The 25,527-nt window shown below is 36.0% G+C and overlaps 1 protein-coding gene and 1 long non-coding RNA gene across 2 annotated transcripts; both read right to left on the bottom strand.

The window, feature by feature from the left end:
- Window positions 1-557: 557 nt before the first annotated feature.
- On the bottom strand, window positions 558-8,217 carry LOC139976013 (uncharacterized). Its single transcript, XR_011795975.1, has 4 exons — window positions 7,609-8,217; window positions 4,998-5,172; window positions 3,071-3,166; window positions 558-1,884 (listed from the first exon to the last, which is right to left on the bottom strand). It is a non-coding gene; the product is annotated as an uncharacterized lncRNA (long non-coding RNA).
- A 10-nt stretch (window positions 8,218-8,227) lies between these two features.
- Window positions 8,228-24,777, bottom strand: LOC139976012 (uncharacterized). Its single transcript, XM_071984388.1, has 20 exons — window positions 24,623-24,777; window positions 23,948-24,003; window positions 23,642-23,657; window positions 22,870-22,907; window positions 22,084-22,114; window positions 21,826-21,881; window positions 21,591-21,620; window positions 20,865-20,895; window positions 19,959-20,023; window positions 19,177-19,206; window positions 18,924-18,957; window positions 18,595-18,644; window positions 16,916-17,086; window positions 16,280-16,393; window positions 15,446-15,609; window positions 14,668-14,787; window positions 13,609-13,720; window positions 13,124-13,223; window positions 12,706-12,787; window positions 8,228-12,185 (listed from the first exon to the last, which is right to left on the bottom strand). Exons 1-20 carry the CDS (start codon window positions 24,628-24,630, stop codon window positions 12,057-12,059), a joined length of 1,437 nt encoding a protein of 478 aa, XP_071840489.1. The 5' UTR covers window positions 24,631-24,777; the 3' UTR covers window positions 8,228-12,056.
- Window positions 24,778-25,527: the final 750 nt, after the last annotated feature.

Here is a 25,527-nt window from a genome sequence, read left to right as displayed (position 1 = left end):
GTTCTTGGACTTGTCCCGTATGCAGAACCTTCAATGGTTCTTAACGAGAACCCTTTTCATGATGGTTCTAATAAGAACCCTACGAAATGGTTCTCGAAAGAACCATAAAAGGTTCTTTCATTTTGTCCCGTATGCAGAACCCCTAAGGTTCTATCAAGAACTTTTATGACTAAGGTTCTTTTGAGAACCCCTTTGAATGGTTCACGAAAGAACCATAAAAGGTTCTTTCATTTTGTCCCGTATGCAGAACCCCTAAGGTTCTATCAAGAACTTTTATGACTAAGGTTCTTTTGAGAACCCCTTTGAAATGGTTCTCACCAGAACCATAAAAGGTTCTTTCAATTTGTAGCTGTGTGCAGAACCCTTAAGGTTCTACCGAGAACCTTTTCAAATATGGCTCTCAGGGGAACCCCTTTGAAATGGTTCTCACAAGTTCTTTGGAAGGTTCTTACTTTTTACTGTTCACAGAAGCCATGAAGACCAGAAAATAGTATTAAGTTGCAGCTATTGTGAGATGTGTACAATTTTTGCTTACAATAATGTCAGAAGTCTGATGATGTTCTGTCAACTTGCAAATAACTTTATTCACTTTAAAATTCAGCAAACCACGAAACAAACAAATCTTGTCAATTATCTATTGCATGAAATATCAATTAGATTCAAAATGCTGAAATACAATAAAAAGACATTACCTTTCGTCATATCACAACAGCTTTGTGATTTACATCCAAAAATTGTAGAATGAGCTGATATACAATGTGGAATTATTCAATCACTTAACAGTTCTCTGAGGAATGCAATGTTGGGATTATGCCAAATGCTGTATGCTTTGTACATGCACAATCATGAAATACAAACTAAAGAATAACTCAATAACAACTGCACCACACCACAAAATATTCAAACATGCAAGTGCATGTAAGTGAAATTAATCAGGTGAAACAATGTGTTCTCAGACTTCTCCTACATTTACTATAAGCTGTGTAGTGGTCATTTACTCATCCCTGCTAATTCCACTAGTATATTGCGATTCAGTGTGATATTACAATCCCACCTACAATTTTTGTGAACCAACACTGAAAGCTTTGATGTATGTTGTTCTGGCTTATCTTGTAGCAGTTACCTTATACCTCAATGGAATGTACATATTTCCAGCATTCCTATATGGTATCCAGAGCATGGTAATCATACTCTTCACCTGGTGAAAAGGTTAACTACTCAGTGGTTCTTCTGACTTTATAGGCAATGTAATGTTCTACAAATGCTTCTGCCATCATTATGCAGCTGCAAATAAGCCACATATTACAAGAATATAAGATATACTTGATTTCAACAAATAAATGGGATTTCTTCTTCATGAAGCAACTCAACCACAAAGCAATCATTATGCTCCTCAGCTTCAGGTTCTTGTGAATGCCGAGCATTGTGGCAACGACGGATATGTTTTCTGTAAGATCCCATTTTGCGATATTGGGTTGATGTGCATGAGCTATTTCGAGGTGTCGACAAAGCTTCTGCAGTGAGAAAAAATGCCTTTGACGAGTACCCCTGCAAAAGTCACAGTCATATGGAATATGCATTGTGCTGTGGAAATTTGATTCAGATCAATGCAGAAAGCAGTCGCAGTATTGGAGTTGGTATTTTTGGCCCCTCATCTTCTTTCTTGATACTCATCATGTAACGTTGTAGGAATCCCAGAGTGTTGGCTGCCTCTGGGGGGTACTCGATCCCATGCACATAGTACACGGCCATCAAGAGTACCACTCCATACCAGATGCTGGAAATCCCTTGACAGACTTGTCATCCTTTGGCCCATACAGAGATGGCATCAGGTTTGATGGTACTACACTGTAGCACTAAAACTGGTGTTGGCGACACTAACTCCTGAAAAAGGAAATGATAGATAACAATTAGAGTACATTGACATATGGTTGACCACAAAAATTCCATTGTTAACTCTGGGACTGTCTGATGTGTCAGAGTTATGGTGGTACTATTTTTTTTCAATAGCTGCAGGCAATTTTGTGCCAAACATATGTGAACATTTTGCAGGTATCGGCACTCGGCAGAGTTAGTAAAAAAAAACAATATACAAGTGAAAACCAAGCGGCTGATTCACATCTAAAGGCAGGACTGTTTAGGATTTTGAACGCAACTGCACGGTTAAAGTGAATACTGACACTGTCGATCCGTGTCAATGTGTATTTTCTAATGGTAGTGATTACATTTCCCCATATACTGTGTTTTTGCCCTTTTCTGTTCAAATTCCAGTGTCTACACTGTATGTATTACAAGGGTAGAGCACATTGTTAGTAACGGCGGCCTCCGTGTGAGAAGTCAGACCATAGATCGGGGTCCAGACCTCTGAGGGGGGGGGGGGGTGTTTCACTTCGCATACCCGATCACAGGATACTCCCTAACTGCCGGGCTGTTGGGAGCTCAGTGATGCACTCTTCTGCTATCTCTAGAACACAAGGAGTCTGACCATGGGTGTTCCAGGAATACATTCGCTACCAGCTCCCAGAGCGGGTACTCAAGCTATACTGTATAATCATTGACCATTGTCAGGTCCTTTAGTTGGCTGGGGTCAAGCCTCACAATGCCAGATACAGCCCTCCTTGGCATCCTGAAGATACGAGCCTTATACTTACAATAGACAATCTTTGATCACTCCTGAAGAACTGAGAGTTCCAAAATGACATAATCAATTGAATACAGGCACACCTTAAATGTTAAACAGCAGCAACAACCTATCTGCTCCTGGACTAATGGTCATTTTCACAGTAAATGGTGTAACTTTGCGTTTTAAGACCTTTTGTCAGTAGTGGCCTCATGAAGCGACTCAATTCATGGACACTTTGCCACATGATAGCTTGTCAGGACATTCACAACTATTTTCATACTTTATGATGCAGTTTAAGCTTCATAAGTAGTTTTCCCGATAATTAAGATATTTATGTACATGATTCTGGTGGAAATGTTCATGACAAATCATGTTGAAACTTTGGTGTCAGAGTGCGTCAATTTACACCCTTTACTGTGAAAATGACCATATACAAGAGGAACTTACCTTCTTGTCCGAAACATACAAGAACCCAGGCTTCTCGTCGAAGATGTACGGTAGAGCCATCAGAGCGACAGAATACTCCAGGTCTGCCAATAAAACCTAAGATTGGAAAATAAAGTTCTGTATCACTACATTTTCAAGTGTTATAAGGCAGCAGTCATAATCAGACAATGAGCAATGTTGTGAGAGGTTACTACCACCATGGTACAATGTATGTATGTGTCTTTGCATTGCGGCAACTGATGGAAAAATACAGAGAAGGCCAACGACAGCTGCAGCGTATCTTCATAGATGTGGAGAGAGTGCCCCAAAGCGAAGTATTGAAATGCCCAAAAGAGAAAGCAGTACATCCAGCTGATAAAGGATCTGTACGAGGGCAACCTGACCCAGGAGAATGTACCGCGAGAACCATAGATGCATCTGCCGTCACTGCCGGAGTCCACCGAGGCTCAACGTTAAAGACCGCATAACATGGCCATTCCATTATGTGTGCAAACAGAGTAGCTTTTTCCCTTTCCAACGGTACCATTTTTAAGAAAATGGGAGGTACCGTTGTTGAGAAAATTGATTTCAAACTGTGAATATCCCAGAGATGTCATTCCCAAAATAGAGCCAAATATTCATAATTATGAGGCTATGACGTCACCGAATGAACCAAATGAACACCAAATCTATACCCCCCTGTGCTATTCCAACGGGGAAATGAATCAGTATCATTCGTCACTGAAATCATGAGATAGGGGGCATGAAGTCAAGATTCTCTATGAACCCTGTCCCCAATAACCATATTCTGTTGTCGGTAGTTCCAACTGCTGTGAAACCCATGATGAAGAGCAACAACATTATACTTGTGGTTTTATCGGCTACACTTTTTATTTCTGGCTAGTAACTGGGATTTCCATGTTAAAGATCCTTGCCGACTTTGCTCTGGACTGGCAAAAAACGAAGTTGCTTGTATGTGAATTTCACCCATCCCATTTCTAATCCTCATGAGCCAAGGATTCTAAACAACCCAATCATCACCACTCTCTGTCCCATTTGCCTGAGATAATTTATTATAACTCGGATTGGAAGTTTATTTGTCGGCCCGACAAATAGCCTTTGAACAGTGATTTATGGAATTACATGAGCAGTTAGCACAAATATCCCCACGTTGGAATAACATTGTAATTGACTTTGTAATTAACATTGTAATTGACGGGTTAATTGGGGTCAACTCATAGCATGCAAAATCGATCAGTTCAACATACAGAGAGCAGGCAGCAGTTCCTCTTAACTTTTTCCTCAACAACGACAGGGTTGTCGTTCGTGATTTGCACACACACACTGTACATATGGAGTACTATGCCTATGTAGTATGTACTGTACAGTCAGTGTACAGTACGACAGTATGATATACGTAGGCATACTGTCAGTGTCAAATGCTGGTCGACTGCAGCTTAGCCTCTTTCTAATTACTTGTTGAATAGCAGATATCCAGTGTCTCAGAACCAACAAGTACAGACACCTTTTCATCCCTTATGCAATAACAGACCACCAGTACCGCCAAAGAGTAACTAGACAAATTTGAATGCAAAGAGGGCAATGATTGCACTGTGAGTACACTCTCCCTGCAATCCTAATTTCCTAACAATATTCCCCTTTCGATCAAAATTGTTCAGCTGCTCCTTCACCCCAGTAAAGTTGCTCTGCTCACACCTTATTCTCACTTGTTCATCTAATTTCCCCGTTCTCTGTCTACAATAGAACAGAGTACATGGGAGTTTGATTGCAATTGTCTAGTTACTTTCAGGCAGGACGGTTTTTTGGACCAGTTTCTACCTAAATATCTTTATGGGTTCTCGCTTACCCTCCAGTAATTCCCGCCCATCATTTTCCACTCTGATCGACTTACTAGTAAATTGTAAGGTAAAATTATGTGATAACATACACTTCTTGTCCTCTTCAAGAAGGACTTCCTCCTCCTACCGGTAGGCACGCATCAGCTCTTTTGCTTTGGTCTTCTTGGAACCGTTCTGGATTATCTTTGGTGCATATTTTTCTAATGCAGTCTTCATTTCAACAACAACGTTCCTCCCTGTCAGCATTTCCAACTCATTGCAAAGCTGTATATGAAGATAAAAGTGAAATATATACCAAAATTAGACATGATTTGTTGAAAAGGCAGCCCTTTGGACTCCCTCCAAGCCACACTGAAAAGGAATATCCACCTGACTGATTAATTAGAGATCAGTTTTCTACTCTGCTAAGGGGGTTGCAGGGTTGCTTCAGAAGTCCAACTTGAAGCTCCCTCAGCAGGTCATTTGCAGAGCTGGGATGCACAGTGAAAGTCCTATTTATACTTCACTTCCTTAAATGGCGACGCAACGGCAAAATACGCCTATATCATAAACCTACTATAATATTTGTATATGAAGTACGCATATACTAACTGCTATGATAAAGATTCGCTAAACTAAAACCATGCACGGTAAAGCTCGTCTATGGTGGCACGCTCGTGAGTGGTATAAAGTTGGCTAGCGAAGAAATAGATAAAACTTGGGGCTAAACTAATTCTGAGCTCAGAATACAGTAACGCCCTGGTGATATAGCCGGCAAATGTACGCTTAAACGCCTTTGAAATACTTCTAAAGAAGCCTAATTTTAATACTATATCAAATGCTAGGGAGTTCGTATCTTAGTGACAAAATTTTACATGAATAGACTTGCCCACGGCACTGGTTGGAGAGAATGCTATGAGACACACGGCACACACCCTCTCACTGGATTATCTCCTGAACTATCAACAATTGTAGCAGTTTTATGGACTGCCTATCCTAACAGGATAGGCAGTGTTTGCTGAATTGATGTTGTTTCTGAAAATAGAGATTTTTGTGAAAAATGTTCCAACTATTGCCGCTCTCCCCACATACCCTATTCCAATACGAAGCAAACTTGCTAAATTGGGGAAGAAGAATAACACATCAGTGGTGATCCCTAGAATGTTTTATCCATTTTGGATAGCCTACTGTAGGCCTACATCTTCCTTTATTTTTTAGCTCGATTGTTTGTTAGCCTAGGTGGTCAACACATGGTCACACCAATAAGCCTTATTCCGGATGACGTATATTGACGTGATCGCAATGCATTGTGGTATAAATTTTGCCAAATTGTGGCCAGAAACACTTTGATTTAATTTTCCCTCAATTTTCTGCATGTTAGTGATGCATTCATTCTTCATGAGCTCATCATAATGTATTCTTTTTATTATTCTATGGTTTCAACTGTTGGTTGGTCAAAAACATATTTTATGGATATTTTAAAGTTGACTAAAGTTGGAATGTTGTCTAAAAACTGACATTTGCCCGTGTTTGAAGCACCCTCAGTAGCCTATATCTGGAATAAGGCTTAGGCTAGGACTATATAACAAGGTATCCGAACACTGCGGGTGCCCGAATACTGGGGACCTAACAATACATTCCAATATTACCATAGCAACGTGTTCTAGTAGCGCTATGAACAAATAACAACTTAGCTACTTATTTTCAACCATAATATATGCAAAACAGGCTGGTTTTTCATCATCTTGACCAAATAAATCTAGATTTTGTATGATAATTCGAAATATTCATTTCCAAGAAATTTTCGAATGGAATTGTTGTAAATTTACTCCAAGTTCTGCCTCATTCTTAGTCTTTTTTGCCTAGTACACTGCATCTGCTTAATCAGGTGTAAGCTAAGTTTGTTATTTAGGCCTCCCTCCCCCGTAACCCTAAAATTCTGGTAAAAACGCTTATTTTTTTTAAAGGATATTACCGTATCAATACTGTAGTGTAGGTATAGCCTAGGTACTGTGTGCCTGTTCACAACCGCTTGTTCCATTAAGAACAGTAAACGGGTCTTGTTAGCAAACGTTAACTTGGAAGTTGGACAGAACTGTCTTTTTAATAGCTCCATATTTTACAATTTCGACTATAAAGATTCATATCAGGATTGTGGGTTGGTGTATCAGATGCTAAAGGTTCGGTACAGACATCATCTGATTTTTTTTTAAGGGATTTTGAAGAAATTTGTGCTGAAAAAGCTTAGGGGGGCCTAGGCCTAGGTGCGCACTATACAGGCATCCCAATTCCCATGCTATAGTATCGGCTAGCCTATGCCTACTCCATCGTATGTGGCTGAAACCCGGTTGAGCTGTGGCAGAGACAGTAAGGTTCTAGTGCTCTTTGAGACTATTATAATGTTATCGTAATTAATTAATTAAATGTCCGGTCTTCCTACAAATATGGCCTAGACTAGGCCTATAGCCCTACAGAATTCTGTTGACTATAGAATGGGCCTAACGTTAGGCTATGCCCATACAATTATAAAGTAGGCCTAGTACGTTAGGCTAGCCTAAGCCGAATATTATTTGCTCAATGGACATTAATGTCGATGAAGGAATCGTTTGGTATTCACGTCTATTCACCAAGGGTCGACCCGATAACTTATTAGCAGGTCTGCGCTGGAGTTGAATTTAATTTTCGGTCTACATGTTTCTAAATTAAAACTGAAAAACTCACCGCACCGGGGCTTCAACTTCTACTCGAACATGATCGACGGTACGTGACGCAAGAACTGCACGCAATATACATATAATGATGTACGTAGGTAGCACGTAGGTAACATACACAGTGCGTATTATGTACGTAAAGGCGGCGAACTTCGGTGCACTCACTATACTATTACATGTAACATGTACGTTTGGTCAGACGGAACTTTGGAGCCCGCGAAAAGTGGTCGAAATTATTACGCAAATTCCACTCAATGCGTTGTATTCAAATAAACGATTTTGTTCACAAGTCAAAACAAATTCCATGGTAAAGTGAGAAAATGGGATTATTAACACTTCTATACACTTTATTATTCCCTTACAATTACATTTCCCGATGAAAATTGCCGAACTTGTTTATTCATAGATCATGTACACACTTGTGATAAGTACGATTAGAACCCCTATTCGTGCAATTAGGGGTTCTTTGTGGAACCATCTTGTACCCAGAACCTTTTCTGTGTGGGTATGGAACCAAGTAGAAACGAATCAAGAACCTTTATGGGTTCTTCAAGGGCACATGGTTCTGACGAGAACCATTCTTCATTTCGAGAACCCCCTCTAGAACCCTTTTTTCTTAGAGTGTATATAGCAATGAAATTAAAAAATACAGCTTAAATCTAGGCGCTAGTAGTATAAAATGATATAATTGATTTCGGAAAAGAAAAAGGAAAGAAGGAAATTCAAAATGATTGTACAAATTTGCGGTGACTGCTCACGTTAGAGCAGAGACAAGCCAGTTGGAACTCATTCACATTCATGACAGAATGCAACTTGAAATCGCGCTTTTCATTTAAAATAGACCATTGAATCGAATTCTTCAATGTTCCGCATTTAGATTTAATATGATATCTCCCTTTTTTCTTTATTTCGTAACGAGAGTTTCATTTGTTTGTTTTGTTGTTTGTTCAACTATATTTCAACCATCAACGTTATCAACATTTTACATAATTCAGGTATATACATACAAAGTATATGGTTGTGGGGATCCTCGAAAAGTTCATAAGAACTTGTTAGTGAGGTATCCCCAAAATACAAACTGACAAAGTATAACAAAGGTACAAAGTATGACCAAAAAAAAAATGTTACAAGAAAATGAATAATAATAATAAGAAAAAGTGTGGTGGGGAGAAGAAAAAAAAAACTTTAACAAAGACGTGGCCCGAATTTTAGACTAAATCATAAAATTCTATTCGAAAGAAGGTAACGCTTTAAATTACGTTTGAATGAGGATAAATTATTCATTGAATGCAATTCAGTTGGTACGGAATTCCAATAAGAAATAGCAGAGTATTTGACAAAATGTTGACTACTTGAAAGAGAATAATGGGGAACGGAAAGTAAATTTGCATTGCGTGTATTATAAGCATGAAAACAATTATTTGATACAAAAAAATAGGAGAAGCTACTTGGTAGATTGTCGTGAAAAAAAGTTATATACAAAGATTAAGGTGTAGTACTTGACTAATTCAAATATGGTTAAGAGTTTACTGTCACAGAAGAGGCTGTAAGAGTGACTATTGTAAGGAACATCATAAATTGAACGCAACACTTTCTTTTGTAGAATATAGAGCTTATTAATATGACTAGGATAAGTGTAACCCCACACAATACAACAATACGATAAAAAAGGCAAGATAAGAATATTGTATAAAGTTATCAGAGTTTTAAAGGGGACAATTTTTTATAAACGATTGATAATGCCAATGGCTTTGGACACTTTTCTTTTTAAGTTCTGAATATGTGGGATCCAACTGAGATTTTCATCTAGGGCAGGGTTGTCCAACCTTTTGCAGAGGAGGGCCACATGGATGATTATTATGAAGGAGGGGGCCGCATGAACCCTACGCTCGTTTTTTCGATTTTTTTGCCCGAAGCCCAAGGCAACAAAATGTGAGCACTGCGCGCGGAGCGCACTGAATTATTTTCCTTCTTGATAAAACAGATGAATAAAGTCCAGCCGCCCCCCCCCTCCGCTGAGAGAGTGTCACACAAACTGACCTGTATGCTGCAGTTTTTTTGGACCCAGAAGGTTCGAATGATTGATTATATAGCTTCAAATTGTTATCAATAAATCTGATCACTAAAATTTCGCACCGTCGAGCATCTCTGGCGGGCCGGACGCAACCCTGCGGCGGGCCGGACTGTGGCCCGCGGGCCGTGGGTTGGACAACCCTGATCTAGGGTAATGCCAAGAAAATTTGTGGAATGGGAGAAAGGTACTGGCGTTCTATCGATTAGTCGTTGATTGGGATGAAAAAGTAATGGTGGTAGTTTTTTTAGCATTTAAGTGAAGTTTATTGGATCTGAACCAGGCAGTAATTTTGGGGATTTCAGTATTGATATCGTTACAAGAGTATATTTATATCGCGACCTTTATATATTTACTATAATATTATAGTAAATTCGTATCATGTGCATACAAAATAAAGTGAAATTTTACATGCACAAACAGGAGAAATTGATCGGAACTGATGCATAAAAGATTTAAAAAAAAACAATATAAAACACACACACTGAGTAACATAGCCTGCTCATATAGCCTGCTTAGGGTAATTATCCTTTGGCTTTTATACACTAATTGATAATCTTGACACGTCATTTGTTTTTTACATTAAAGTTACATTTTGTCTCAGTAAATAACGTTTCTGTGTTTTAATAAAATACCTATCATCCTTACGTGAAATGTACTGTAAATGTGTTGATATGTTTCTCACAACGCCCTGAATATATAATTGCTGCCCATCTTAAATCCATTGTACCGCTGCACTAAGAGCACTAGGCTAATTGGTCCGGAGCCGGGTAATGGGGGTGGGGGAAGTAAAGGGCGGTAACATTTTTTATCGTTTAGTATTGGGTGTTTATTACTATCTGTTATAGGCTTTTACAATAATTGTCTTGTACTAAAGTTTCTCATACTTATTTATATTGAAACATAGACTATGATTTAATCTATTTTACTATTTACATATACCTCTGAAATTGTTTTGGACTATATGCGTTTTAGTTTTTAGTATCGTTTAGTACGAGTGTGTTTTTCATATTGTTGCTTTTGGCTTTTACATTTTTTTTTTGCCTTATTGATTTTATATATTTAATATTTTGGTTTTTGTTACTATTTGTTTTTAGGTTTTACATTTGTAAAGCGCTTTGAGCAGCTTTGCTGATTATGCGCTATATAAATTTTACTTATTATTATTAGTATAGTAGTAGTATGATGTTGTTTTTGCGCCACGCATCTGTTCGCTTCACCGGGAATGTGTTACGAAAACCTCGTAAATGGTAAGATGTCTGATCTTCTGTGGCTGATATACTATCATATGTTTGCAAAGGAATTAAACCCACATTAATCAGCATAACACACGTTGAAGTTGTTTTTTATTGTTTTGTTTTGTTTTGTTGTAGTTATTTTTGTTGTTTTCATTTTCAGTCCATCAAACTGCTCTTAAAGCGCAAACGTGATGGACTAAACTGTTACTTATTCTTATCGAGATGGAATTTCCTGATTTTCGTTAGAATACTTTGTCTGAGCTTCTAGGATAGATCTCAAAACTAATGAGCGAAAACATCGAATCATGCGGGACTGGAGATAAGGGTGCTTCTAAAGAAAAACAACCAACTGAGATAGAGTTATTAGCCCACTCTCACACGCAATCAAGATCTAACATTGAGGCTGTAAATTAACAGTGTAGTTTTTGCAACCGTGTCATAATTATACTGTCGCTCACCAATACAACTTTTAACAACCAGTATCATGTGTAGTATATCTATATAACCTCTTTCGATGGGACTCTTGACACCTCACTTGATGTAACACTGTCACGATAAACACCCGGTTTCAGTTTCAATAATGTAAGTGGACTAGGGGTTTTTCTTGACTAGTATCTGTGTTAGAGGACTTGTCTGGAAAATAAAAACTTTACCATCATGCGATATGAAATAATATTTTAAGGGTTGCTTTCAGTGATGCGTTTAAATACGTTATTTCAAAGGCACTGCTGTTTCTTTCCAGTCATATAATGTCATTGATCCATATAGCAAAGCTTAATAGTTTCCTTTTTCTCGCAAAAACACATAATAAGTAACAGAAAGGGTTTCAATTAACAATCTCGTGATTGCAATAAAATGTTTTTTTTGTTGTCAAGAATCCTGTATGTACATTAACCTGTCGGAGCATAGTTATAAGTACTACGTTTTGAAAGTGATTTAGGTCAAAGTAAAAATAAGTTCATTTGTTTCCTTTATACAGGACACTTTGCATTTTGTAGGTATTCTTTAAGCTATTGCTCTAGCAATGCAATGTTGCGTCACTTATATGTAGATATATTAATGGTTGGTTGTAGCTACATTAGTAGCACTTATCATTGCAATAGAACTATGAATGTACATGTCATTGCAAACACAGGTCGCGCTATTTCTCTAGTAAACAATCGAATACTGGTCTTGGTAAACATCTTTGCGACCTTTGCTGTTACTGTTTGGATTCATAGAAGTGTAGAGATCAAGACGAGGAGTTTCATAGGAGCCATCTTCTATTACATCGAAGACCTGCAAAATGTAAGACACGTGAAAACGATATACCTGGCTGTGCAAGTATAGGACAGTACTCATAGCAACGAAAGGGGTGCGGGCCAATGATTCCATAATTGGCTATGGAAGGCCAAAATGGTTTAAATTGAATATCAATCGATTTCAACGTATTACCTGTATAATAAATTATAAAAGGTCACTATCAAAACACAAGCCGTCACTGTTTGAACGTAGTCGGTTGAGATAATGAGAAGTGGGGGTGGGCTGGGAGGGGGGGGGGAGGACGAACATTTTGAGGTATCATATATAACAAGCTACATGTCTATGATACGGATAATAGAAGGTGGCCAATGTAGCACCTATCCATGCAGTGAAGGGTAGGGGTTAGCTAGTGAGAACTACATTGACTAAGCGACAACGTTACATTGACGATTTAGTGTGTGAGTCAATAATGAAATAATTTTTTTGTGTGCTTCCAAATATGCAGTATGACTAAACGTGAGCTCGTCTTATGTTAAACAACGTTTTTGTAACTCACTTTGAAATATGACTCTCTCAGCTGTTGAATCGTGGGGCGTTTCTTCCAATCTTCATTAAAACACCGATATAAGGCGTTGTTCCTTTGGGTAATTAGAAACAAAAAATGACGATTTATGAAATCACGCAAAATAATAGCCAATTCGATGTGCAAATCTGGAAGTTAAGAGATTAAACAACCGTGCAGGTCTTTACTGCTATTTTCGCTACTTTCAAATGTAAAAGCATCATAATGATATGCAACTGATCAGTCTCATGTACCCAGACCGTAAATCAAACTTTGACCAGTCCTGTTCCGATATCCCAAAAACAAATGACCAAAATTGTAATCATACACAGTGTCGGTTCATAGACCCTAAAATGGGGGGGGGGGGAAGATTGTTAAAACTTTGCAGAAAGATTAATAATTTGTAAGTTACCTTAAGTGTTCTGTGAAGATGGCATGTCTGTCCTTTAGTAATGTGGGATCTACATTAGATGCCACTTCTCCGTCTTGGTCGCCACCAAACGGATGTGATCCTACAGTGGTTTAAGATTGATAACATAAAAATGAAGTTACGGATCCACAACATAGAAGAGTAGCGTATAGCTATGGGGTTGAAATCGCCCACTTTTAACACAATTCAACCTAATGTGTCGGTACAGTTTGGCTGTAATAACCGTGATGTGGTGTGGGGTGAGTAGTTGGGATTGAAAAGCACATTGATTACCAACTCATCGACAGGGAAGAAAGTAACGTTGATGTTAAAATACATATATGAGTATAAAATATGATAAAAAAGCATCTTACTCATGTTGATATGCATACATGGTACTTTTTACATAGATTTCATATTACAAGTTAGACAGGACCACACCAGTTTTGTGAGTTTCACAGCTTAAGCGTTTAAGCTCGTATACTTACCATTAGATACTATTTCCCAAATCACTACTGCTGTTGACCAAACATCACTCATTTTATTGTATTTATTATCCCGCCAAACTTCTGGAGCAAAAAGGTTTAAAGAATGCTTCACCTGCAAAAACACAAATTTAAACAAAAAACGAAAGAAAAAAAATCGGTTATTGAAAATTTCATATTTTTCGTCGAATTTTTATAATTCTTACTCGAGGAAAAAATTAAGCACGAATTTTGTTCTCTTTCACATTACATACTATCCGGTAGTGTTCTCCATCACTTTAGTATAAAATAATATATTTAGGCAAAAAGTTAAATTTTTGTTGGCAACAAAATTTGAGCATTACTCACATTTTGTGCAGTTTACATTTTGAAACCAATATTGAGTTGGTAATTATTATTTCCTTTAACAGCACATGTCTATCGGGCGAGATTTAGTGGACAATCATTGTTGGCACAAGGGTTGGTTTAAAACCTCCCCCAGAGGTATCAAAAATACAAAATATTAACAGAAATAAACCAGTCGAGGATAAATACTCTTCGATAAGGAAGGAATGGGGACGGCATGATAACAAATTATTGTCCACACAAAGTTTCTTTTTTATCTACTAGATTGAAACTTCAATTGAATGAATTTCACTCAAAATATATAAATTAGTGATATATTTTACGAGGTTATAACTAAAGGTAAAAAAAAACAAGTTTGATTGAGAAAATTTAAAACAATATAATCATAACCATACTTGGTGTACGCCGAAAACATAGTTGCTTAATTAAGAGCATGACGCGATTAAATAGCTATTTTGGCGTATGTCTATATCTGACTAATCGAACATGCATGAAGTTGATCCATGCATAACCCTATAGAGTAAGGAGAAGGAGTACTGGCTTACACGGAGGTAAGCGATCCGTACACAAATTAACACGGTTAAAGATATAGGTGGCTTCAAAATAGCTCACTTGATTGTGTCTGTGAAGGTTTCACAATTAGTGTATATAACCTTAATTACAAAATAAACAAGTAAACAAACAAAGTCAGGTAACAAAAAAAAAATGGCTTCTAACCTTGCTTTTCTTAAGAGAGCTTATCTTTACAGCATCTTCATCCAAACAAAAGTCATAGAGTTTACAGAATCCATCTTTGTGGATTAGAATCTTCTTAGTGGAGAGGCCCGGATGTAGAAACTAAAATTAAGTGATAAGGTGTATATAAGAACATGTTGTAGTTTTTATAAAGTCTTAAGAATTGTACTTCATTTGATAGCTTAAAAGTCAACTTTTATCGATCAAAGTGAATTAATGTATTAAGGCAGCTCTTTTGCGCTTTGTCACCAATTTCACCCAAAACTACTTTATACCTCAAACTAAGAAATGTGGTATTTCTGATGAGGTGGCAATTGAGCAAGAAACCCCTTGATTTCTATTTAAATGAAATTTAATTATTGAGCAATCAATTTTTTGGTTTGAAATAGATATTGCTTTAACCCAGGTACTTCTTTTACTAGTATTATCCACATACATATACATTATTTTTTCTACATAATTTCAATAGAACTTGACTAGCCAAGCTAATTAATTGAACAAAAGTTGGGTGGGTGTAGAAGGAATTCGTCAACCGATACACACAGAGAACACAGTAACTTCACCGTAAATCTTTTAAGTTTTGTACCACTGTGAAAACTGGATCGTCAGTAGCATGTGCTATTTAGGATTACAGTAAGAACTGACGATATGTGTAATCCCAACAAATGCTTCAAGTATATGTTTGGAAGGTTACCTGCGATTCTACAGTTATATCTCATTAATATTCAATCTCATTAATATTCAATGTTACGTCACATACCCCATGTGACTGGATGACGTTCATTCCTTCCAGGATTCCGGAAATTAGTCCAACGGCCTCTGTCATATACAATGGTTTTGATGACGTCACGGTGCTGTTGGCATCTGTCAGACGACTCTCAAGAGTTTGACATTCAACATATTCTTGTATCAAATAAACTTTCTCTGAATAAATATAACGATACAACAAAAGTTACATCACAAAATGGGAACTTTAAAAGTCAATATTTATCATAGTGCATGATCTTGGTCATTTAAGGTAATTCCTTTCAAAAGATAAACCTTTGTTTGCCTGCAGGAAAGGTTCAAATATCATAGTAAGTTTTCGAAATTTGCTTCTGTCCAGAATGACCCAAGGCATGGTCGTAGTGGGGTGGGTGAAGGTGTGTATGTGTGTGGAGCCGGGGGGGGGGGGTAAATGTTGTTTAGAAGTAAGAAAGGAAACTACTTAAGAAAAGAGATCTAAATTAGAAAAAAAGAAAGTTTGACTTAAAGCCCAGTTTTGTTGAACAAAATTATATTAATGAAATTTGTGTTGCAGAATTCACGGAGGGTCGATTTGGCGGGGACGTTTTGAAGTGATTTGGCGGTTGCTTTCAAACTCACAGGGAGGGGGCCCTGGGGGGAGGGAGATGCCGGTGCCCAAGGTTCTAGATTTATATGGCTGTTTGTGTTATAATGATAAGGGGCCAGGGGGGCTTTGGGAGGATGGGTCAAATGTTATTCTTGCCGTCAGTTGCAAAACAAAATAGTAAGATCGTCATCATTAAATATAAAAAGGTTGAATTTACTTTATGTATCACTATAATAAAATGGTTCTTGGACAAATATCTACCTGTCATTAAGCCAAACCCTTCCACCTTTACGAGATGTTTCTTCGTCACCGGTAGATCAAGAGTGTTTTTAACAAAGAGTTTCCATAGTAACATTTGCCTTCTTATGAATTTTTCTAAAATAAGAATTTAAACACAGAATCAGTTGGTAGAACATTTACTATATAATCAGTTCAACTTTGACCGTTCTAACACCCAAAACAACAAAGAATTAACCTGTGTAAAGTAAAGTATTATAATGTTATCTCAACAGAGAACAGAATTACAAACACAATATCTGTTTATGTTACCTGGAGTTTTGGTATATTTAACTATAACAACAGGCTTAATCGTATAACTTGTATACACAATATGTGAATTCGTAAATATTTTGGTGAAAAGTTCTAATATAAAACCATGTAGCGTTTTGGTAGTGAAAACTATATGTTGACATGAACATTCTGTCACGAAGAAAAATTTTAATAAACATAACCTTTTATGAAAAATCTTGTTGTTAATTATGTTACTAAATTGCGTTATGATGCAAATATCACGAAAATGTCATGACTTCTTTTTAAGCCTCCAACAGTTGTAAAAATAATAAAATTTAAACATTCATATTCTGTTTTGCTGGTTATATAAGAATATCTCGCCAATACCTCTGACCGTTGTCATGACAACGCATTTCTGAGTTCCTTCTCTGGTTACGATCCTTCCCATCCACCTGTTATATATAAGTCCAGGCTTCAGTTTGAATATCAATTTCATGTTGCTTTCATTAAACATTCTGCCTCCATGATCGGATGTGCCATCTGTTGTGGCATAGTCATCTAACATGAGAAAAGGAGGATGCAAGGAGCAATTATTGCGAAATCCTAATACCACCTACTATCAAGGGCGGCGGATGCACTTTTAATCTGGGGGGGGGGGGGGGGCACCGACGTCGAAGGGCACTTTGCAGAAATTCGATTGGACTGATGCAGCCTGATATTTAGTTCCCTCTATAACTCTTATTGTATTATCTTATTATACACATCACTCCATCACTCCATCAACGCCCCCTCCCCCCTTTCGAGGAAAAAATGCAGTTGAAGATGAACTAAGCCGATGCATGTAGTATAGGCTACTTTATAAAGCTCCTAGTCCTATACATTCAAATCGATCCTAGCTCTGCAGTGTAGCAACAGCAACATTTATCACCTTCTTTCATCAATCCAGGTTTACAAGTTGATGTTTGATTGGCGTAACCATTCAGGTACTTATACAAAATTCTAATTGCTGAAGTAGGAATCTGCCGAATTAGAGTTTATTTCTTGTTAAGAGCTTAACATTTTTCTTCCATTCGAAGTAGCTTTGAGTTTGACCCACAGCAATACATCAATAGTTGTAAATTAGGATTAGATCTCTTACTGAAATATCGCTGACCTAATAAGGGTGATCAAGAGTACAATTTTTTTTATGTAGAAAAAGGGCACATTTTTAACCTGAGGAAAAGTGGGGGGGGGGGGGCACGTGCCCCCTGTGCCCCCGGTTCCGTCGTGCCTTGCCTACTATATAGCATCATTAGTGTCTCTCGTAAAAACAAAAGCGAAATTGATCACAAAGTTCGGTGTTTATTTGTAGCATGAGACGTATCAATCAATGCATCAGATGTTTAATTGCGCAAGAATATTAGGGTCATTAAACCTGAAAATATTTAAGGGTCTTCAAAAGCAAACAGTTTCAATTTAGCTTTGTCATGGGACGCTCACAGTTCTCTTTAAAGACAGAGCAATAGTCATACAACTCTGACTGGTTTCATTTGGCAATCGCATGTAACTAAATTTTGGTTTGTCTCCTAGGGTTTTTTGTTTTTGTTTTTTTGACACTAATTGGGAACTGGACGATCAAAATCTCGTATCAATTATAGCGTGCCTTGAAGGGAAATACCAAACATATCTAGACCTTACCTTGACATGATTAGAAAATAGAAAGATCAAGTTACATATAGTCATGGGCGAAGGGTCTGTCTTTTAAAGAATACATTTGATATTACAACTTTATGAATTGAACGCTGATTCTTGTATTTTATCGAAAACGATAAATGGGCATATTCATATGTATACAGTTTTGGTTTTACTTTATGTTGATTTTATGGATGTTAAGGAGACCTGAATATTTTTGAACGATCCGACACACTGTCCTGTAATAGTGAATATGTAAGGCTTAAGACAAGGGTAAAATACGAGTCATAAGAAGAAAAAAGGTCAAAAGGTCATCTTGTTTAGAACGGTACATTCGGCTAATTGAAGTTTGACTTTGACTAACAAAAGACGGCTATATCATAACGTATACTTACATTCGTACTTAGAGTTGTTGGCACTAGTTTTTGATACACGAATAGACAATCTGTTGATTACAAACAAACAAAGAGTAATGAAACAGATAGCTATTAAGCAAAAAAGAATATGTTTAGAATAATTCTTTTATTTTCTTTCTCTGTATTTATTCGATAGGTTAATTAAGTAATTAATTAATAATGTTAAAGGGGAAGAAGCTGAATAAGTATCTTTTCACTCATTAACTTTCCATACAAACATTCTAATTACATACATGCCTAAATGTGAAGGACTCAAAGTTTCAATAAACTTTTGAGTAATTATGTCAACTTATATCAGTCTTTCTTACTTCGGACGCTTTGGGTGAGTGGGTGGAAGACAACCTGAAAGAATGAAAAGAATAAAAAAAAAACATGAATTAGATGGGCTTTTTAAAAATATTTTCTAATAAGTTGTTGTCTTTTATCGATATGGTAAATCAATGAATCAGTTTCATTGTTCGTTAATCAATAAAACATGAGACGCAAATAAGGCATTGGCGATGATTTTCTTCGAACTAGATATACAGTTTCTAACTAAATTCATAAATGAAGATAGCTTACTTGTTGTTTCTGAAGCGGTGGAATAGTACACTAGACAAAATATGTAGAAAACAGTATTAACGAAAAGAACCCTCAATGTTTATGTTTTTGTATGATTTTCCGGATTATGAAATCATATTGATCACAAGTTAAGGTATGAAGACGATCACAAGGGATTTATAATATGAAATAAATATAATTATAACGAAATATATAGAATAAAATTCAAGGGATTATCGGCTATTACGTTATAACCGAAGAAACAAATCCCCCTCTTGGAGGGAGGATTAATTATTTCTCAAAAAAATATTGCTCTGTATCGAGAAGAAAGGTAAATGTAAATAAACAGCTCCAAAATAAAAATGGTCTAAATTTTCGACTTCAGCTTTACATAAGCTACACAAAAGGATATTTTCTATATTTTCCTTATGGAATATAAAAGCTTACTTGTTCATACATAAAGAAAGCAAATCTGAAAATAAAACATTTTAGTTTCCGAAGGCGCCAACGAAGGAATCTTAAACATCATTTTCAATCATCAGTGGTTTTATTAAAACCGATATTCCACTCTACCAACGACCTCGGTAAAAACTAATCAAACAAATATGAGAAATAACTTATGAGTATAATTATAATGTAAATACAAAAATAGTATAAATTTAAATATAACGTTAGTGTATATATCATGTAAATTTAAATATCACGTAAACATATTTTTAATGTAAAATATAAATGTAACGTTCATATACAGATAATGTAAAAATATAGGTAATGTCAAGAAAATATCATATATATAATCTCACCTTCTGAATCACCAGCTTCCACAGAACTGTCCTCTCCTCCTCTTTCTAGTTGAGGCAATGCCAACCTGCAGATCAGATTATTAACTTTATTAAAATCTATTCATCTTTAAGAAATAAATAAAACACTATAAATGTTAGTAAGGTATACGACGATCAACGTAGTTAATATTAGAAACTCCGACATAAAAGAAGGCTAAGATAATAAACTTATAACGTTTGTGTTCTGTATTTGGTAATCTCCAAAATATAAAGTTTCAAAATTATTGTAGAACAGAAATACACTCTCTGGTAGATATGAGGTTATGGGGTTAGGATATAGGGGTTGTTTTGATAGCACGAACGCGTTACACAATATAGATTTAATCCTATCCAGACAAACACATAATTAGCTCAACTATTTAAGTTTTTATATTTTCCTTCTTGTTTATCATTAAAGTATAAAAAAAGCAGTTATTTCTCAAAGGGTGCATCCATGGGGCGTCTAGCACCAGCATAGTCCTTTGTTGTCATATTTTTGGAGTATAGACCCAGCCCAATGACACAGCTCTACGATGTCGGTAATAAAGAGTGAAGCTGTTTGAAAATGCTTCAATGTAAAGGATTTTATATTTATGAGTGAGTCAGGGCGGGTGTGTCGTTGGGTGAACATACTGCCCAACACATAAAGCGGTAGCTATACGCCACTGCGACAACATTTGAATCTTCCCGTTTATGTCTGCTTTTAAGCTAAAAATGCGATATCTTCGGTCTTCACTCGATCACGGAGATAACTATCATTATTCACATGACAGTATGACTTGACCACTTCATTTAACAGCACAATAAAGGGATAAATGGGAGGAATGATGCTAATACAATGAACAAAACGATAAATGGAATAAATGATTCGAAAAACAATGAACTTACTTTGGTAAATCTGGTAAAGACCTGTCTGTAACTGAGGACATAAAAACCAGACAGGGAGTTATTGTTATATAATTATTATTATTATTTAATCGATAACATTTCTTCCACAAATATTAATACAAGATGATGGTCTGGAGAGAAGGACAAAGTTACGGTATTAAATATTTCAAATAAATACGTTAACGGGATGATTTGGTTTCATTATTTTCCTTCTTGTTTGTGTCATTAAAGTAGAATAAAGTTAACGCAATTATTTCTCAAATGGTTCATCCAGGTGACGTCTCGCACCATCATAGTCCTTTGTTTTCATATGTTCGGTATAGACCGATCGATCGATATACGATTAAGTAAGGAATCCTGCTCTGCATGGTCACGTGATCAAATTTACATTTTATAAATGTCATTACACACATAATCATCATAACGTCCAAGACAAGCAGGTCAAAACAAAGGCTGCGTTAGGTTGACGAGCAAGCGAGAAACCTTCCCTAATAGGAGTACAATCCTTATGGGATGGACCTCTTTAAGGAAGCCGCCATTTTTCCCCCCTGGCAGACGGCTGATGGTACATCATGTAACAAGACCACTCCAAAACCCTCACAAACATGGTACATAAAAGAGAAAGAAACTGGCGGTCCCATTAAAATCAAGAATAATAATTTCAGTTTGTGAATAAAATATTACAGCGTTGACTTTTAATTATTTTTCATTGCCTGATTTTCTTACTTGGATTTTCATTTGCGATAAGATCATAACCTAATGCAAACAAGAGAAAAGGAGAAATAATAGATCATATCTGTTTCTAATATAATGACGTAAATCTCCAAAACCATTTGAACGTAAATGCATTCAATATTATGTTTTTTTTTACCACAGATACACCTCCTTTATCAAGAGACTTTATTGAAATTATTCAATTGAAATAAATAAACTGAAAAAAACATTTTTCTCGCAAATTTACCTGCCAATTCCTCAGTTTTTCCAGAATTGCCTTCATTCCGCTTTAATAATTTCGATCTAAATAAATGAGAATTAAAATAACTTCATTAGAAATTTAAAAAAAACTTAGATTGATGTTAAGTGTCAAAACTTAGATTGAACAGTTTGTTCATGGGAGACTTTAAGACTGATTGATAAATAGATTGACAGACTAAATGACTGACGGAATGAAGGACTGACTAACTGACAGAGCAAACAACAGACAGACTCAATGACTTACCGTGGTATTTCAGGAAGGCACTGCAGATCAACTGGAACCGAATAATACAATCAATACAATGATGAAAACATTGTTAAAAATGACAAATATCAAACCAAATCGAATGAAACAATAAAAAAGAAGAATATACAATGCTACCTGCCAGCAATCTTAACATTATTAATAATAATAATAATAATAATAATAATAATAATAATAATGGTGATTTATATCGCGCGCATGTTCACCAGGAAGGGTGATCAAGGCGCAGGAGAGATTGATTGATTGATTGATGTCAATGAAAGGACGATATGTAGATTAACCATCCCCTCACCCTCTTCAAGTCTTCCTCACCACCCCTTATACTTAACAACTACCACCCCCCCTAGCCCCTCCCTCCTCCGGAATCAAAAGCTTTCTCAAATCACTTATCTTCACAAAATTGCAAATGTCCTTAGATTAATTAACAGTGATTCTGGCAAGTTTCGTAAAGAGTGATAGTTTAGATAAGTCTATATAACCAGAATAAACCCATAATCAATTAATTGCGAAGATTATCATCATTTGTTTGCTTAATAACTATGTCAAAACCTACATAAATTTACATTTGATGTCTCAATTGTTCCATGTCCAGCGGTCCAAGTTCTGTATATAGGATTCTCGCAAGAAATTCTAACAAAACAAATCCTTATCCGTATAAATATGCAGAAGAAGCTAATAGTAATATAAACAGAAACTCTATCCTGCCAGTTAAAGGTTCTATTAATGACCACCGATGATATGAAACCAATATCTGTCTCATCTTACCTGCCGATGGTATTATCGATCGTTGATAATCATGATCCCTGTTTTAAAAATATCAACGAATTCAATGAAACTAGAAATTAGAAAAGAGCCTGCTACAGATTTCTCGAAACGAAATAAGGAATATGTTTAATTAAAGTAACCTTTAATTCACCAAACTAGCGGCAAACATCTGCTATAGATAGATACATCTTATAGATGTTTTTTGAAATCAGGAAATCGAAACAATATACTTTTTTTGCTGAGTTTCCAACCGTCGTCAGGGGCTGATCCAGGGTTTCGTAAAGGAGAAGGTGTCGCCCTGAGGTCGTTGAACCCGATTCACCATGCGGGGGACGGGGTTGGGGGTTTGGGAGCAACTTCGCTTAGATATAAACGTACTGCGTTGTATTTAAAACATAAGCAAAAAGAGGGGGGCTGCACCTCGCATCTCCCTTACTTGACCCGCGTCAGGTCGTGAAATATACACAGTCTAGCTTTAGTTATTTTCTTATATTTCTTTTACGAAAATCCAAGTTAAAAAGCTTGATGAGGGGAAAACGTATGTTTCGCGTAACTGGTACACTCTCAGACCAAGCAAGCTTACATGGACTGTGATCACGTGATCGTAACCAAGAATACTATTTCAAATTGCGTTAGCAATTTTCCATCCTTATTTCTATCCAATACTTACTCAACAAGGTTTCAAATGTAATTTTTCTAAATAAACTTAAAGTTATTTGATAAATAAGAAAAATGCTATAAATTTTGTGAATCTTCTACATTAAATACTCACGGCGAGCTGTTACCATCTGACGGGGAAAAATTCAGTTTAAAAGAAGAGAAAAGCAAATTTCACATAGAACTTTACATGAGAAACTGGAGAAGTTGAGTGATCGGAACCAGAGGAAGCTTAATAAGAAAAAATTAATGAAAATATATATATATATATATATATATATATATATAAGGTAAACAATTATCAATTCGATAATCGATTGATAATCATTAAACATAAGTGTGTGTCATCGTACATTCAACAATGTATTTATTTTTGTAAGTTTCATATTTTAGAAACCAAAAGTTTGGGTCTTTCACTCACTGTTTTGTTCGGACATCCCAAACTCTGTGGGAGTGGCAGATACATTAGCTCGCCTCCTATAAAACATGAAACAAAGAAAAGATATTGAAAACGTGAAGATGGGATAAATGAGAAATATGAGAATATTCATTAAATTCATACTTTAATCAATTGATGACTTTGCATTAATCTCCGGCCATTTATCGACATATTCATTCTCAAAGTATCAATACACAGAGGATATATTTGTGAACTTGGATATCAGCGAAGGAATTGGGTTCTTTTGTTTATAGAAATCCATTTTTTATGGATATCCTGTAACATTTATGCTAATAACTCTGCGATAGCAGGATATCATTTCTAGGTTCGCCCTTAGTTATAGCTGTATCTGCCTGCTTTCATTTTCTCCTCATTTTCATGCCCGTTGATTTTCATCTCATTATGCAACACGAAACACTCTAAAAAAGCTCGGGTAAGTCCTTCTGAGCTAATGAATGAAAATGGAAATAATTTTGAACTTGGAACACTATTAACTAATTAATGTAAAGTACACACGATGCTTATAGATATGTATAGAAATGATTGTTAAAGAGGTACCCTACAAAATACGGATAGGTAATTATTTAAGATGCAATGAATTTTTACATAAATACTTTCATAAACCATAAATTCATGTTACGTGTTATAATTACTCACGTTTTCATCCATTTGGAGCGACTAGTAATAAAGAAAATGTCATAAATTAAATTAAAGATGAATTTTGAGGAAATACGAATAAAATGAATTATAACATTAACGTAAGGAAATTAACATAAACATTAACATTAAACAAATTAACAAACATGATAGGCCTAATGATAAAAGCACTGACATAAATTCAGATTACATGTTAGCATAAATTGACAGAATCTCAAAGCAATTTATTTTTAATTCTTTTATACAAAGATATGCAAAGTTTAGAGTATAGGTTAGGCTTCATCGGACATGATAATATTACAACTTTGAAATTGTTCACACTTTTTCATTGAAAAAAAAAACACATTAATTGTTACTGTTATAATGTTGTTTAATTATGAAGAAAGTAATGTATAGAAGGCAATTATACTTCCAAGCATTTATTGATAATCTATGTTACTGAAATAATGAGCCAAATCGAGGTGTGAACTTCAGGCACCTCACAAAGTCAGTAGAAAAAAAATCACATTTCACATAAATTTGTCAATTTAGTCAATCAGCCTATTGTGGGAGTGATTGAAGTGAGGTGCTACAGAGTTTTCTATGAAATGTAAGAGTGGTCGGGTCGTTGTCAATTAAATTTTGTTCTTAAGATGTCGAAAATTGTCTCCGGATTTAAAGAAATGAAGTAGACGCATGCACTGTCGAAATTACTGCAATTGAAATTTAACTACGATTGTACCTCAAAATTCGACCGGTCGAAGTGATTTTATCTAATTTATCTGTAGCCACTCCTCTGATTGAACTTTTATTAATGAGGCTTTTGTACACAGGATACGTTAGAGGGGTGTAAAACGGTACAAGAGAAGTGGTGGTTAAGTTGTGCCATAAATCAAAAAAGATATTCACATTTACCATGTATTTAC

The sequence above is a fragment of the Apostichopus japonicus genome, chromosome 11, assembly GCF_037975245.1.
Source record: "Apostichopus japonicus isolate 1M-3 chromosome 11, ASM3797524v1, whole genome shotgun sequence".
NCBI classification, from domain to species: Eukaryota; Metazoa; Echinodermata; class Holothuroidea; order Aspidochirotida; family Stichopodidae; genus Apostichopus; species Apostichopus japonicus.
Note: the sequence above shows the minus strand (reverse complement) of the source record. Positions and strands in the feature narration are given on the sequence as shown.

Coding starts and splice junctions, on each gene's coding strand:
- LOC139976012 (XM_071984388.1), bottom strand. Junction 20,896..21,590: donor TATCGCAAATGAAAATCCAA/GTAAGAAAATCA, acceptor TTATGTCCTCAG/TTACAGACAGGTCTTTACCA. Junction 20,024..20,864: donor TCTTTACCAGATTTACCAAA/GTAAGTTCATTG, acceptor TCTGATCTGCAG/GTTGGCATTGCCTCAACTAG.